This window comes from Ascidia mentula, chromosome 4 (assembly GCF_947561715.1).
Source record: "Ascidia mentula chromosome 4, kaAscMent1.1, whole genome shotgun sequence".
NCBI lineage: Eukaryota > Metazoa > Chordata > Ascidiacea > Phlebobranchia > Ascidiidae > Ascidia > Ascidia mentula.
In genome coordinates, this window is record NC_138569.1 from 20,373,326 (window position 1) to 20,387,896 (window position 14,571).

The 14,571-nt window shown below is 36.3% G+C and overlaps 6 protein-coding genes across 6 annotated transcripts; 2 read left to right on the plus strand and 4 right to left on the minus strand.

Annotated features, from left to right (window-relative positions):
- Positions 1-151: 151 nt before the first annotated feature.
- LOC145899130 (transmembrane protein 145-like) lies at positions 152-4,542 on the minus strand. The gene is made up of 14 exons (XM_082987849.1): positions 4,429-4,542; positions 4,204-4,278; positions 4,072-4,149; positions 3,492-3,578; positions 3,173-3,281; positions 2,940-3,035; positions 2,797-2,868; positions 2,525-2,593; positions 2,311-2,391; positions 1,983-2,155; positions 1,602-1,774; positions 1,183-1,303; positions 701-949; positions 152-433 (listed from the first exon to the last, which is right to left on the minus strand). Exons 1-14 carry the CDS (start codon positions 4,519-4,521, stop codon positions 317-319), a joined length of 1,593 nt encoding a protein of 530 aa, XP_082843975.1. The 5' UTR covers positions 4,522-4,542; the 3' UTR covers positions 152-316.
- An 8-nt stretch (positions 4,543-4,550) lies between these two features.
- Positions 4,551-5,486, minus strand: LOC145899135 (mitochondrial import inner membrane translocase subunit Tim29-like). Its single transcript, XM_082987854.1, has one exon. The coding sequence runs from the start codon at positions 5,445-5,447 to the stop codon at positions 4,806-4,808; it is 642 nt and encodes a 213-aa protein (XP_082843980.1). The 5' UTR covers positions 5,448-5,486; the 3' UTR covers positions 4,551-4,805.
- A 608-nt stretch (positions 5,487-6,094) lies between these two features.
- Positions 6,095-7,182, plus strand: LOC145898988 (anaphase-promoting complex subunit 13-like). Its single transcript, XM_082987692.1, has 2 exons — positions 6,095-6,299; positions 6,421-7,182. Exons 1-2 carry the CDS (start codon positions 6,177-6,179, stop codon positions 6,520-6,522), a joined length of 225 nt encoding a protein of 74 aa, XP_082843818.1. The 5' UTR covers positions 6,095-6,176; the 3' UTR covers positions 6,523-7,182.
- A 51-nt stretch (positions 7,183-7,233) lies between these two features.
- LOC145898281 (uncharacterized) lies at positions 7,234-8,658 on the plus strand. Its single transcript, XM_082986712.1, has 2 exons — positions 7,234-7,492; positions 7,877-8,658. Exons 1-2 carry the CDS (start codon positions 7,234-7,236, stop codon positions 8,656-8,658), a joined length of 1,041 nt encoding a protein of 346 aa, XP_082842838.1.
- Positions 8,659-8,852: 194 nt separating this feature from the next.
- On the minus strand, positions 8,853-11,749 carry LOC145899148 (pyrroline-5-carboxylate reductase 3-like). Its single transcript, XM_082987869.1, has 6 exons — positions 11,537-11,749; positions 10,827-10,972; positions 10,657-10,761; positions 10,014-10,223; positions 9,594-9,686; positions 8,853-9,374 (listed from the first exon to the last, which is right to left on the minus strand). Exons 1-6 carry the CDS (start codon positions 11,616-11,618, stop codon positions 9,189-9,191), a joined length of 822 nt encoding a protein of 273 aa, XP_082843995.1. The 5' UTR covers positions 11,619-11,749; the 3' UTR covers positions 8,853-9,188.
- LOC145899145 (putative ubiquitin carboxyl-terminal hydrolase MINDY-4) lies at positions 11,678-14,094 on the minus strand. Its single transcript, XM_082987865.1, has one exon. It carries the CDS (start codon positions 14,012-14,014, stop codon positions 12,080-12,082), a length of 1,935 nt encoding a protein of 644 aa, XP_082843991.1. The 5' UTR covers positions 14,015-14,094; the 3' UTR covers positions 11,678-12,079.
- Positions 14,095-14,571: the final 477 nt, after the last annotated feature.

Sequence of the window (14,571 nt, forward strand, 5' to 3'; positions counted from 1 at the left end):
AACACATGTCTCTGTAAAGGCACCGTAGTAAACAGCAAATTTTGAAAACGGAATATCATCATTTTATAGTAACATTAAGAGAGGCTTCATCCTTGAAATAAATACCTCTTATATCATACGAAACCAACAAATTTTATTTGTACCCTAACATGATAAAAGCTGTGAACAGTGGGTTGGCACTAGTGATAAGGCAGCGATGAAGTAATGCATATGAACATAAAAATACTACATGATTGCACAGTGTATCTAAATGGAACTAGAGGTAAAATCGAAACTAAAAAAAACAACACAATAAGTGGGAAAGAACAGAAGCATCTCAATCTGTATCACTTTCCAACTTCACTCGAAAGTTTACAGGTAATTCTGTTGGTTTGTCGACAGCAGACAAGCAATTATCATTCATTGGGTCTTGATTGGGAGGAGGATCTGCCGACTAAAACATAAAACAGATTTCCATTGCTGATCAATTTAACAATAAATGCAATGTTGAACTTCATCACACTTTTCAAAGAGTGAGAACATACAATTGCTTTGGGAAATTTAATTTTTTGCATTTGTGTTACCAAGCATATTTTAGGGAAAAAGGTACAATGGAAAATAAACAACATTTTACCACATTAACCACTACCCAGTAAAGTTTAATTGATTATTGTCATCAAAATACCGCCGTGATGAAAAAACAACAATCTTAATTTCTTACACATTGCTGACGGGTTCGAGTCATGTTACAAGATGCAGTTGTTGAAACATTTGTTTGGACTGTGAACAAATCATATGTGTTCCTCTGGTTGTTGCTGCAGCTGCTGCTGGAAGGTTCAGAGTAGACACTGTGAGGAAAGTTGCTTGTCGTCCGGGTCTTCCCATTGGTCATTACCACGGCAACATCAATCTGTGATGTGCGCATGTGGTATGGAAAGTTTCGATTTGCTGCATGAGGTCGAGTCAGCGTCTAAAGACAATAAACAAACTACAAATATTTGACAGCAAAACTTTTTTGGACACACGTATTGTTTCAGAAAATTTTTACAAAAGGTTATATTGCCAAAAGGTTACATGTCTGCTATAAATTAAAAACAAACAGTCTATTTTACATTGCCAAAATTTACATTTTTATGAAGTTATCTGGCTGAGATGACTTCCACACACTTGAAACACATGTGTAGAAAGTCTGGTACAGCTTACCAAAAATACACCGTAGGCCATAAAGTCGATGCATCTCTGAAGACCATTTACCACTTTGGACCTCATGTATCTGGGAATAGCATAAGTGGCAACAAGTACCATGATGGGCACAGCATAAAACCTGTAAAAATTTACAAAATTAAACTTTATTCATTTTCGTAATGGATCACATCGACCATATTTCTCATTGACATATAATATTACTTACATAATACAGTTACTGGCAGATAGTTCATTGAGCTTTGTATTTTTTGAAAACCAGTCATAAAAATAAAAAAAAAATTGTTTCAGGTTCATAACACAGGCTGTTTGGTCTTTCATATTACTGGCGGTTATTTTAAAGTATTTTTTTTTATCACATGTATTTTTAGATATTTCATTCAGCTTTTGATATATTTCTACATTGTTGCTTTGCTTACCAAATGCTGTAGAGAAAGAATAGTGGAAAATAGAAGCCACTCTTTTCTGGGTAGTGTTTTAGAGTAAAAACAACTCCATACGTAAACCAGAACCATGCAGCAATTCTCAATGCAATAAGTCCATATCCAGCAGGAGATTCATAAACATAAAGAACCAGGCCAGGATCAAAGAGCTAAAATGGAATTGTAGTTAAACCAACATTTCAAAGGATAAAATAAAAAAAATGACTACATCAAATATTTTTATGTTTTTTTAACAATGTTTTGGAAAGAATATAAAGACAATATTTTGGTTAAAAAATTGAGGGCAAAGTCGAAACTTTCTTTTTCTCAAAAAAAAAATACATCAAAAAAAGTCAAAAAAGTGGTTGTTTTATTCACCACATATTCATAGAGGAACAAAACTGCATCGATCACAGCGAAGATGGTGATGAACACAGACATTTTGATTGTTCCGCAGTATGTCAGCTGTCCACGAGTTATTGTAAAACCTTTACCAAGCAGAAGCAAGAGGAGCAGGAATAATAGTTCAGCCGTAGCTCCCAGGATATCACCTGGAAAAGGTTTGCAAACACAAGAATAACATTCCTAAACCAAAGTAGCTTTTGTGAGAATGTATTAACATTACTAAATGTTACACTTATTTTCCTTTTTCTGATAAATCCTTCATTTTTGGTTCTAAAATCACAACTAAACAACCATGTTTTACCAATCAGTTTCATTGCTTTATTCCCCACTCCATCAGTAGCAAAAGTTCCAAGTGCGACACACCGCAAAAGAAGGCTGAACACTGCATAAAAACATTTACTTTTCACATCAGAATGCCTTGTAAACAAATAGCTGTTAATAAAGTAAAATTTTTGTGGTGTTTTGTATTGTCAACAATTTTTTTAATAAAAGGTTAAAAAAATGATATCACTCACCTTCCAACTTAAGACAAACTAGAAACATTTTGTAAGTCATGTGCAAGAGTTGTCTGTTGAACAGATAACCTGAAAAAGTAAAACAACACATCAAACAAAAGTAACCGTGAAGCAATCCATATCAGTCTTTTATCAAAATATTAGTTGGTTGGGCATGATAAGACGAGGTTAATCTTGCAAGAGCTTGTGTTGCAAACATGTAACATAATAAACTTTCAATAAGTGCCAAAAACAGGTCTATATATTGCTAAAATGTATTTTGCTTTCCTTACATGCAACGTAAAGAGCAGCAACCAACATCAAAGAAAACAGGATAAGAAAAAACATATCAGTCTCCAAGATACCTGCAACAATAAAAACAAATGTAACAATCATTTGTTGAATGTTTTGAAAATATAAAGGAAAATAATTTTACCGAACTCATCTGCAGAAAAATGTTCTGTCCAAAATGAATGGCCATTTGTAAGTTTCATTTCATAAATCATGTCTATGCCTTTGCCCTTTTCACCACCTAAGTAATATAAAATAAAAGGTAGTCTTAAAAAAACTATAAATACTTACTCGTCTTGACAGAAAATACCTGAATGATGGTTTTACTGAAGATGAAGAAAACAAATTTATGAGAAAACTGAAATATGTATCACTTACTTTTGCAGTTACTGATTGCAATGTACCACCATCTTTCATGCATGGATCGGAAGCTACGACCACCATCACAATGAAGCACGCCAGAACCAGCATCGCTAAAGTTTGTCAACTGTTGGAAATAAAAAAAATCAGCATCATCTGTAACTGAACACATGACTAACTATGTTATTAAGGCAACCAGGATTTGCTCCGGAATTTTTTATTTCATGACCCTCGTTACTACTTATCTGTGCTCTACTTAGATACAGGGGAACACTGACCACACTGATCATATTTAGGAACTATTGTTTCACTTGATGTATTAAAAATAAATAGCTACCTTGCAGCCACTCCAGAGATATTTTGTGGTGAGGTTTATTATCTGGTTATTTTCTGAATCCAGGATTGCTTCCTTCTCATAACAGTTCTATAACAAAACAAAAAATTTGTGCAAGTGATGATTTAATAAAAATGCATAATATATATGATATAATTGATATTTTATACAAAAAGTGATTTGTATTGAAATGTGACAGCACATACTCAAAAAATAAAGAAAGAAAAAAAATACTGAATTAAAATGACAGAATCTTACACCAAGATAAAGAAACAAGAAACTTTAGTGACAAAAAATATATCCAAGGACACACAAGAATTTCCAAGTCAAGCAATGATTCAAATAACGATGACAGACATTTCAGGAATTGACTTCGTCAAGAGCTTTAAGTGCCATGTTGCACCACTTCAAAACCCCTTTCCCTACGGATAAGGACGTACAGAGAAACCATTCAAAGCTGAAAGACCTTATTATTGCGAAGCTGCGTTTTTGAGCATTTGAGCTTCTAAGATCTTTGGTTAAGTTCAAGCAATATTGTGTCCAGAGTTCTCAAACAAACAGCACACTCAAAACTCATTTTTACCTTCGACTGATTTTTGTACACTTGTGGCCACTGTACACCATCATCGAAATATAGCAAAATGTTGTTGCAACAATCTTCCTGTAAAACCAAAATTACTAATGCACACAAAATGTTGAGTTCAATTTAACTTACATATGGATATGTGAACTTGAACTGCATCCTTCCAATGTCAGAGAGAAAGCAAAAGCGGCTGAGGAATGTCCAGTCCTGTTATGGAAACATGTTGAATACATTTGGGCACAGAAAAAATCCTATTTTTTTTTCATTTTTATAATATTTTGTTTTTCATACTGCTAAAAGTGCAACTGCTAAAGACATTACTCATGAAAAGATTTGAAGTACTGTGGTCTTACACACCTCGGTTGTCTTGAGTCTTCCTTCCAGATACAAAGCACAGGTTGAAGAAATAATGGTTAGAAATATTACACAACATTTTGCTGCAGCACACATTTGCCTCAGCTCCTTAAGTACAATCTTTGAAGAAGGAAACACTCATTTAATACTTTTTGTTAATTTTCTCAGTTTGCGAAATGAAAACTCAACAACGCGATGCAGACTTTCATTTCAAACATAGAAATGGAACAAAGGCTACTGGTGTCATTCAAACTTGTTTATTAGTTAATCAGAAGCTTGCCACAAATAGTTCATAAGCTTGCCACAAATAGTTTAAATAAAAACAATAATGCAAAATATTACAGTTGAATTATTTATGAAACAATAAACCCATTCAAGTATTAGTGTCCAACTTCAGTATGCACATATGGTTTTGGTCTAGCTGGTTGGGCCATTAGATGGCTATAATAAGAATACCCAAATATTTTTTTAATGTGGTCAAAGTACTGATGAAAAACAGACTTAAATTCCTTCGGTAACTCATCAAAGTTGATGTCATAGTCCGTCATCATGTAATTAATTCTCCACCAACGACCTAGAAATCCAACATCCAAAATTTGCTTGTAAAAATGAGTCCATCTTGGATTTGTGTATTTGCATTGTGATCGATAGTTTTTGGTGATGCTTCCATGATTGTTATGATAAATAATGGAGAACAGTCCAAGACGTTTGTGGAATAATCTGTCTTTGGCGTGATGCTGTGATATCATCTGCACATAATTGTCTGCTTCTCTGTTTCTTGTGCCATCATCCTGTAGCAGCAAATCGTTTGACGACAAGACAAGTGCTGATATGTACTCCTGTTCCTTCGGCACTTTCTTGCGAGCATAAATTCCAAAACCAAAAAGACTGACATAGAAAATGGATTTTCCTGGCCGGCTGATACCATTAGACCAGGTTTCCTTGGCAACTGTTATGTAGTCAGAGGAAATTGCCTTGTAAGATTCAATGAATTTTGCTCTTGCTCTGGTCAGCATTGACATGCCTCTAAATCACACACACTTAATATAAGTTAACGCCGATTTATCTGCCAATATCAAATAAAGTTTATAGACAGAACAAACACATACAATCAGCCTACAATACAAGTTTATCCTACCCCAATGCTGTCCTATTTAAAGCATGTGTAAAGTAGTTACGAATTAAGAGTTTACCCAATGATATGCAGTATTTTGTGCTGAAACGTTTTTTAACATGAAGCACACGGACACATGCACCATACGATACGTGTGTACTATGCTTGTACGGCCAAACCGATGTTTTAACCCCGAAGGCAATTTTGTGCACAAGACTTTTCACTTCGGAAGGGCAGCATGCGGCAACCAACAACATGCCCACTAGCTCCACTTACCGGTTGTATTTCGCGAGATATGTTTACACTAATGGCGTATGTGTTTTTTTCTACATTTCACATAGCGTTTGTTATTTTAAAGACATCTATGTCAGATATAAGTTAAAAATCAGTCGCTTTATAACTTTTAGTACCAAAAGAGCACTAGTTTACAATGCAATAATACAAGTTTGTTTCATTTTTTTAACTCTCTTCTTTAATATTTTTTCGACTTTAATCGTACTTTTACTTAACCTGTAGAACACAGGGGAATACCCAACATTTCACAGTTCAGCAAAATTAAAATTTCAGTTTGTAAAATTTTGTGTTTGTCGAGTTTTCTTTGATTGCATTTCTATTAATCAGGTGTAAAATAAGCATCATGGATGGGGAGGCCAAAATTGATGGTTACTTGATTGATATTCTTGATGAAAGTTGGGTTACAGATAAACTTCCTTTAGAAGACATTGATGTTCCCCTTGAGGAATTGCCAGATATCGAACAGGTTCAATAATACGTTTTTGCTATACCAGTAGCTTATATTTTCTTTTGTTTTTGTAACTGTATATACTCATAAATCTTGATAGAAAGCTGTACTTGATAATCACCAAACTTTACACAACCAGGACAATGGAAGCACCAAAGAAACTATGAAGGAGCTCGAAAAGAAATGGAACGACGACAATCTTCAATCTTTATTGCAACAAACTACCCACAGACAATCTTGAAGAAGATGTGACTGCTTTCTCTACTTGTTGGGAAAGCTTCATAGCAAAATTGTTGTTTACTGTTGCCAAAGCATGGTTATTATATAAGTGCTTTATCAATTGCAATTCTTCCTGCAGTACAGGGGTGTCTGCAATTTTTTTATTTCAAAAACCTGCTTTTTTAAATGTGAGTTGGTACCATCTGACAATTTGATTTTACTTAAAATCACCAAAATTGCTTGGTATGCAGTACCAACTGCTGCATACACCTTTAATAACACTACGTTTTGTTTGTTTATTAAAACAACTTTTTTGTAAAGCACTAAAGCACAAAAAAATATGTGTCATATACTGTATAGAGTCTTAAATAAAACATAGAGAAAATGATAGCTGTAAATATAAAATGTATTGTTTTGTCACCATCAACATGAACTTCGCTTAAACGCAACTCCAACATCGTGGAAAAAGTACGTTTAAATACATATGACCGAAGCAGAAATAAAACAACTTGTGTATTTCATTGTTCAATTGTAAAGAGGATCATACTGCTTATAATGAATAGCACAACCATTCGGTGCATCGGGTGCAATTGTGCTGTCTATCAGCTTAACGTAACGCGCAACAATATACCGGAAAACGCAATCCACGTTGGCGACCTGCAACTGTGATATATTTGTGCGTTTTAACATCAGCCGTTACGTTATATCGATACTATTCAGCGAAAGATTAAGTATGGATAAGAGGAACCCAACTACAGTGATTTACCGTGTTCTTATGTTTTGTGCATGTTGTTGGGGCGGTTGCTTAGCAGCCTCTGCCACTACGAATACAAAATACGACCAAAAAGCTGACTACGACATGTCGAAGTGGGGCTTGCCAATGCCCAGTGAATATCCAGATGTTTACAAATGTCTGGACCACCAGAATATTCAGAAAGTTGTGTTTGAAAGTCGGGACACCTGGGTGCTTCTCTTTTCTACCAAAACTATGGGTAAGTGACTGTACCGCATAAAGTGAAACTGCAAAATTATGTTGTGTGTAGATGCGCAAAATGCGTTTGACCATATTTGAAGTATATTTTGCGCCGCTTTACAATATCACGTCGAAAATTTTTTATTGAAAACAGTAAAGGCTATAGCCTGTATACAGCTAAATATTATTCATTTGTGTAAGTAGGTCATTTAAAATGACGTCGTATTTTGCGTATGTTGCCTTTTACTCTTAGGCATGTGGAACAGGTTATAAGTATGTTGATATAGTCCACCTAATTTATCATTGGTACCTACTAAATAAAGTTTAGTTAGTAGCCTACAACACGCCCGAAATTTGATAAAGAAGCTTTGCCCTCGTAAATAATACTTCAATGAATTTACAGATAAGTCTTGGAAATCGCTTATCGACTACTGGAAAGGAGCAATATTTTTCGCCGACGTAACACTAAAGGAGAGTTCCATGGTATTGGAAAATATTGGGTTAAGTGAGGATCTGCAAGGCAAAGTCCTAGGTTCCATTCTTAAAACAACCATTGGTATCGTGTTTCCATATGGCGGCGAAAAAATGAAAAGGAAATACAAAATTTGTGAGAATACTGGTATGGTGATCAAGCACGTTTTGAAAGGTCTTCCGGCCAACGAGATTTATCTTCGAAGCGAACGAGAACGATCTGAGTATCTATTCCAAGCGCAAACCTCCGTTGTGCCTCAAATTCCGGTAATGGTCGTGGCAAATCCCGAACCCAAGGGTCAACTCTTTCTCGCCTATTGCAGGGTCCTGGCTTCGCTTTTCAAAGATTATTTCCGCTTTGCGTTTTTTACCACCGACGACGATCAAAACCTGTTTGCGGAATTTTTTTCGCAAAAAGAAGTCGGTACAACGAACGTCACAGTGCCCACAATGTCTGCTTTGATTGCAAAGACTGAAAGCGGCCAAACCAAGTATGGGTTCTTCCCTTTTGCCCGGAAAATGATGGGCGAGGTTACATTTATAAACTGTGTTTACTGGTTGTATATTGTGAACGACCAGTTTCGGCCCACTATCCCCCACCATGTAGGAACGAGCTACACCGAGGAAGCGGCAGAAATGAAATCCATCGCCAAGGTTTTAAAGAAAAGAGCCGAGATTTTTACGAAGTGCAAAGATCGAAAGGAAGAACTATAGGCATGTGGCCTCTTGCAGGACATTATGAAACAAACTTTATAGTACCTTTACCAGTGATGGCGGTACTATATCTGCGTATAGTATAGCCTACGAAACGTGATAAATCTTACGATAACAAAGTATGTTGATGGTATAATTTGTAACAACCTGCGATATCTGCCGGTTTATCAACGAAAATACAAGGAAACTTTAATGAGGTGTGCTTGTATTTTCACTTGCAAATACTTCACTTGAAAACATTTCATAATTTAAATTGCCCAAAGAACACCCAAAAATATGAAAAAACAGTTATTAGACATTGCCTACTTTTGGGAACGTGGCACAGCAAAAATTGGAAAAAAGTTTCATCGCCATGCAATAAATCAACATTCTCGCGAATTTGGCACCCAATAAACAGATATCAAAAGTACATTTTAAAATGTGTGATACATGAAATTCCATTTTATTACGTAATATATTTGTGTTTCTTGCAACTGCAATCTGGCGTCTGCTCTGTACACCTTCTTACTCTGTAGTATCTACACAGCAAATTATTTCTTCGCACCAATCTCCATTGATCGTTTTGTGGCCACTTCAACAGCATCTATAAGCGCCGCTCTGAATCCACCTTTATCCAATGCATGGAGTGCGCAAATAGTTACACCTCCAGGTGATGTTACGGCGTCTTTCAACACTCCTGGATGCTGTTCAGTTCGTAAATACATGCTGCCTGCACCCTTTAATAGAAATAATAAAAGTGGTTTCTTACTCCCTACACAAGCATATATTTTTAATGTTACAGATAACATACAGGGTACCTTCTATAAAAATATTATATTTTCTATGTTACACTGACATGTAAGGTACTTCCTACAAAAAGAATATATTTTCTGTGCTACAGATGACTGCCAAAATTTTGCACAGAAACCCATACACCATTTTACATATCAACATACAGTGCAAGCCTTTGCAGCCAGTTTCAGTGCAGCTGCTCTTGGAAGTCCCATTTTCACTCCCCCATCAGCAAGAGCATCAAGAGCAGTAAAAAACTGTGAATTAACAATAAAATCTTACATGACAATAGTTGACATATTTCATCCTGTAGCTTGAGTGCAGATAAAACTAAAATCAAGTCAAGTTTTACTGCTAAAATAAATAAATAAATATGTTACAATTTATCCCAATAAAGATTGACAACAGCACAAAGCACTATTAGATATTTTTACATTATTTCTTTCTTTCGTCGGCATTCATGCTATGTTTGTCTGTATATTGCTCAATCATGATTGATTCATGGCCCTTGATACTTTTTTGTTCTTGTAAAAGCAACAATCACATTTGTTTCAAAAAATCAGAATACCACACTTATTGCTTACATAGGCAACTCCGCAGCCAGAAATGGCTTGTCCAGCATCCACTAATCTCTCGGGAAGAAGCACGCACTCAGCAAATGAAGAGAAAAGAGTTTCTAGTACTCTAATATCATCATCTGTGGTTGACTTTCCTTTGCAATAAAGCAAAACACCATCTTGAACCTTGCAGGGTGTGTTCGGGACAGTTCTTATCACCCTTGCCCAGTGAAATATCTGTCATAAAAAGGATTGTATATTTGTTGAATTTGAAAATTCAATTTTTTTGTATTGGATTAAATAGTTTTGGTCTCTGAAGATAAATTTTATGTTTCATTTGATAACATCACGTTATTTCACAAGCGGTGTTAACGTTATATTTTTTCGTGGTGGCACATTTTCTTGGTGTGGGTTGTGTGCTGTACCAGTACCATTACCCTGAGGAAGCCTTGTTGGATAGCAGGCGAAACATCGGTGAATAAAGTTACATTTTTATTGTGCCAGAAGAAAAAACTATTGAATTGTTAAGAGAAATGTCGGAAGTATAGTCAACATCCCAATAAAGTTGCTTGTTTTATGTGATGCATACTTCATAAAGTCAACGTCCTTTATACCCTTGGTCATGACAAACACACACACAATCCACTGTTCTTGAACAGTGTTAACCAACCTTTTCTAGTGATTCGCTGACCAAACCAGCAACAATTGAAATGATCAGTTGGTTGTTAGGATAAGAGGTTTGGCATTTCAACTCTGTTTCCACATCTGGAAGAATCTTTAAAGGGTAAATGTACAAAATAAAAGCAATAAAAAAATAAGTAATTTTATTATTTTACTTACATGTGGTTTGACGCAAATTAAAACAATGTCACAGTTATCAATGATCTCCATGTTATTGTGGGTTGTGTTGATGCCTTTTACTTGAAATCTCTCCAACTTTCCAGCAGAAGGATTGCTCACTCTGATTTGTGAAGCTTTTATCCCCCCTAAAAACAAGGTATTTTATCCTCAAATAAGAGTTTATATTCTTGGAATCTACTGTTATCTGTATGATCGACACAGACTTAGTAACAGATTTTTTGAACAACTCCTGTAAATAATCGTAAGTTGTCAAACAAATGTCCAATGATAATGTGCAGGAGTTATTTCATCCTTGGTGATTACAGTAGTGATAAATTACTTTACAAATCATAAAATAAAACACCAAGTTTGTAGAGTATATGTGAAGGTTGCCTGACAAGTTGTGTGCTTGCACACCAGTGTACCTTGGCCACAATATACCCCGTGAAACCACTGAGCTGATGTAGGTAAATTGGTAGAGCGTTGGGCCTAGTTAGCCCACGGTCGTGAGTTCAAACCTCACCGGGAGCTTGATTTTTCAAATCTTGCTCCGACTTGTAAGGAAAAAGTGGCTGATCCAGCTAGGCTGCAATGCCCGAGCTGCCAAGCCTGCAAACCTAATGATTTGTAGATACTCATGTTTCCTTGGAGAAAGTCAATTAATTGTATTATAAAACATTCATTCAGAAAGATAAAACAATATGTCCAACCTGCCAACATTCCAACAGAAATAGCATAAGCCATTTCACCTCCCCCGACAAATCCAATCTTTTTTGCGTGCAATTCATCCATTGTAATAATACAGCAGAACTACACAAGCATAAACCTTTCTATTATTTTTCTTTCTAAAATTTCATAAGAAATACAACATTTTAATGTTGAAAGTACCAGTACACATAAACTTTACATCATGTAGTGCAAATAATACAATTGCTTTTATCACAGTAACACACAAACAATGAAAAGAGAAAGAAAGTATGGATCATTTAAAATATGCTTTACTCACAAATGAAACCAAACAGATATGAGATACAAGTTCGCTACCATGATGAATTTGGTTTTTTGGAATGAAATGGAAAAACATTTTTGGCTACCAAAGTTTTGGATTGAATAAATACATGCAAGCAATGTTTTTATAGCACATCTCAAACACTTGCCAATAAGTCACTCAAATACTGTGGCACCATAATCCCTAAACACACACCAAAATACTTCTCAAGTGCTTTTGTATGCAGCAAAACCTCACATTTGTTTCACAAAATGGGCTCTGTTTCATTCCAGTCAATTTGTGCCCGGGGCCACTTTGTACGAATACAATGTTCTAGGGGTGGAGTCAAGTCTTCATTTATATTTTTATTCAGTTCTTTTGAACTTGGAACAACAGTCAACTTAATAAATTCATCCTGGTTGGCCAATCCATCATAATACTCAAGATCGAATGATTCCAGATCAGAACTGGCATTCACAACATTTGTATTCAAACAAAACAACACTGTGAAGTGACTTTCACTGCATACAACCCAAATAGGATACTTTGGTGTTTTGTAAAACTCGCCAACTTTGCAAGAGTCATAGTGCTCAAACAGTGATAACAACCCAACATCACAGCGACTTTTGATACCTTTCAGGATTGTGGCCTTATCAAGCCTTACTGCATTGTCGAATGCATTAGACGTTGCTCTGCCAGTCAAGAGAAGGTTGACCATTTCTTGAGTACAGTAGTTGTGGGCACCCATTAATTTTCCATTTGGTTCGTCCATATCTGATCTAACATTGTTTAATCCCCTGGATAGAATAGCAGAATACAGCAACATTAGGCAAGCTCCTTTGCCTTGCAGATAGGACTTGATGTTTTCCTGAACCCCAAGTTTAAGTTTTTCTTGTGATCCATACTGGATTATGGTGATGGTTTCAGAAAAGTTGTCGGGCCTATATGTTGCAGAAGGGCTAAAATCACATCCAAGCTTTGTTACAACTAGATAAGCAGACGAATCATTACCAGCTCTCCATATGATTTCAGAGATAGCCATAACGAGAGCTTTGTTCCGTTCAATGCTGCTGGCATTGAGCATAGCCAGTTGTGGAACAAAATTGCTTTTGCAGAACAATAAATGTTTTAAAACTGTGGCCTGGACAGATGCAAGGACACCACATGGTCCACCTTTTTTCTGCACAATTCCAAATCTCAATGACTGAGGCCTTCCATCCAAGCAGTCACAGAAAGAGAAGCTCTGATTCACCCACTCCGGTGGATAAATCCCCTTAGTTGAACCTAGCAACAGCTTTCTCATTTTCTCAACCAGTTCAACATTTTTCCAACTGTAAACTTCAGTGTCTTCGACCGTGTTCTCGCTAATGGTTATAGTGGAAATGTCTAGGTTGTTCAAACTTTTCGGATGTGGCTCCTTTTTCTCCGATTGTTTTGATGGTTTTTTGCTACGAGGCATATCCCATGGAAAGTTAGATATTGGTTCTGTGACCTCCTGCTCCAGCTTTATGCTACTTATTGCCTTCTCAGGGCTGGCAGACAGCATTTCAAATAGAGAAGTTGCTTTGGGTTTTGTTGCAGGCTTTTTACTACCAACTGAACCAACAACAGTTTTGCTTCTTTCCAACTCTTTCTTGGACTCAACTAATTTATTGCCCCATAAACTCGTCGGTAAATCATCACTAAAGGGTCTGGACAAATCCATTCTTGCTGCTTTAGGAACAGAATCGTTCATATCAACATTGCAATCATCCAGTTCCTCGATATCCAGTGGTGTCACACTTTCGAGTGGGACAGACTGTACAGTTTTAAGTGCACTCTGTTTATTCAATGAGTTATCGAGACCCTCATCTTCGACATGCTGCTCTGTCTGGTTTGACACAGGAAAACATGTTAAACCATTTGGTGAATTTTGTACTGCTGAAATATTTCTAATTATCACTTCTAGCATGGTCCTTAATGGATCATTGCTATGTTTGTTAGCTCTCATCCAGCCCTCTATGTTTAGACTTTGTGCAAGTTTTAGGCGATTGTTGATGCTTCCACTAGTGCGTGGTAGCTCCTGGTCTAACATTTGCAATGTTGCAGTGCACTTTTTTCTGCTCAGAAACTCCCTTACAATCGACGCAGACAAGTCTTCGGTGCACGATAAAGTTTCCATTGTCTTTCGCCCTCCTATTTTAATTAGTTGGGTCGACATTGTGGCCTCGTCATAAGTGACGTTTGTTACAAGAAAGGCGTCATTTTTGCCTTAATAAACACGCACGCGCCGTTCCTACAAAAACGATGTTGTTGTCTGTTGTAAAACTAAATAAAATGCCGGCGTACCTGGCAGCTGGCATTACAACAACCATAGAAACACTATTACAACTGAGGTCAGACACGACAAGGGGTGCCAAGCCCACGTTGACACAATTCACTTGAAAAGCGCCTCTTTACCTCCTATGATATGTTATGGATGGGGATTGGGGGTATTAGTGAAAATGGCAAGCTGGTTTTGAGAGTACGAATCGAAACAGATTTTTTATTGATCATCTCCAGTGACGTATTTGCCGTCATAATAATAATTGCCAAATCTTTGCAGTTGTAATGAAATTTTGTTTCGTTGACATTTCGATTTTGCAGTAGTTGCGAGGAATAAAAGTTAAAAGTCTTGATTAAGAAAATTAGGTCAAAAGCGATCAAGTACTTTAAGAGCCAATATGCGTATAAACAAAACAAATAGGCCGTAAATATAAAGAATTAAAATAGAGCTTA

Excerpts from the sequence above, each read along its gene's own strand:
- LOC145899145 (XM_082987865.1), bottom strand. The coding sequence starts at position 14,014 with ATGTCGACCCAACTAATTAAAATAGGAGGGCGAAAGACAATGGAAACT.
- LOC145898281 (XM_082986712.1), top strand. The coding sequence starts at position 7,234 with ATGGATAAGAGGAACCCAACTACAGTGATTTACCGTGTTCTTATGTTT. Across the intron at positions 7,493-7,876 it reads CTTTTCTACCAAAACTATGG|ATAAGTCTTGGAAATCGCTT; the intron begins GTAAGTGACTGT and ends ATGAATTTACAG.
- LOC145898988 (XM_082987692.1), top strand. The coding sequence starts at position 6,177 with ATGGATGGGGAGGCCAAAATTGATGGTTACTTGATTGATATTCTTGAT. Across the intron at positions 6,300-6,420 it reads AATTGCCAGATATCGAACAG|GACAATGGAAGCACCAAAGA; the intron begins GTTCAATAATAC and ends TTACACAACCAG.
- LOC145899130 (XM_082987849.1), bottom strand. The coding sequence starts at position 4,521 with ATGTGTGCTGCAGCAAAATGTTGTGTAATATTTCTAACCATTATTTCT. Across the intron at positions 3,282-3,491 it reads ATCTCTGGAGTGGCTGCAAG|TTGACAAACTTTAGCGATGC; the intron begins GTAGCTATTTAT and ends TATTTCCAACAG. Across the intron at positions 1,304-1,601 it reads TTCTTTCTCTACAGCATTTG|GTTTTATGCTGTGCCCATCA; the intron begins GTAAGCAAAGCA and ends AAATTTTTACAG.
- LOC145899135 (XM_082987854.1), bottom strand. The coding sequence starts at position 5,447 with ATGTCAATGCTGACCAGAGCAAGAGCAAAATTCATTGAATCTTACAAG.
- LOC145899148 (XM_082987869.1), bottom strand. The coding sequence starts at position 11,618 with ATGGATGAATTGCACGCAAAAAAGATTGGATTTGTCGGGGGAGGTGAA. Across the intron at positions 10,973-11,536 it reads TTCTGTTGGAATGTTGGCAG|GGGGGATAAAAGCTTCACAA; the intron begins GTTGGACATATT and ends CCTTGTTTTTAG. Across the intron at positions 10,762-10,826 it reads TAATTTGCGTCAAACCACAT|ATTCTTCCAGATGTGGAAAC; the intron begins GTAAGTAAAATA and ends TACCCTTTAAAG.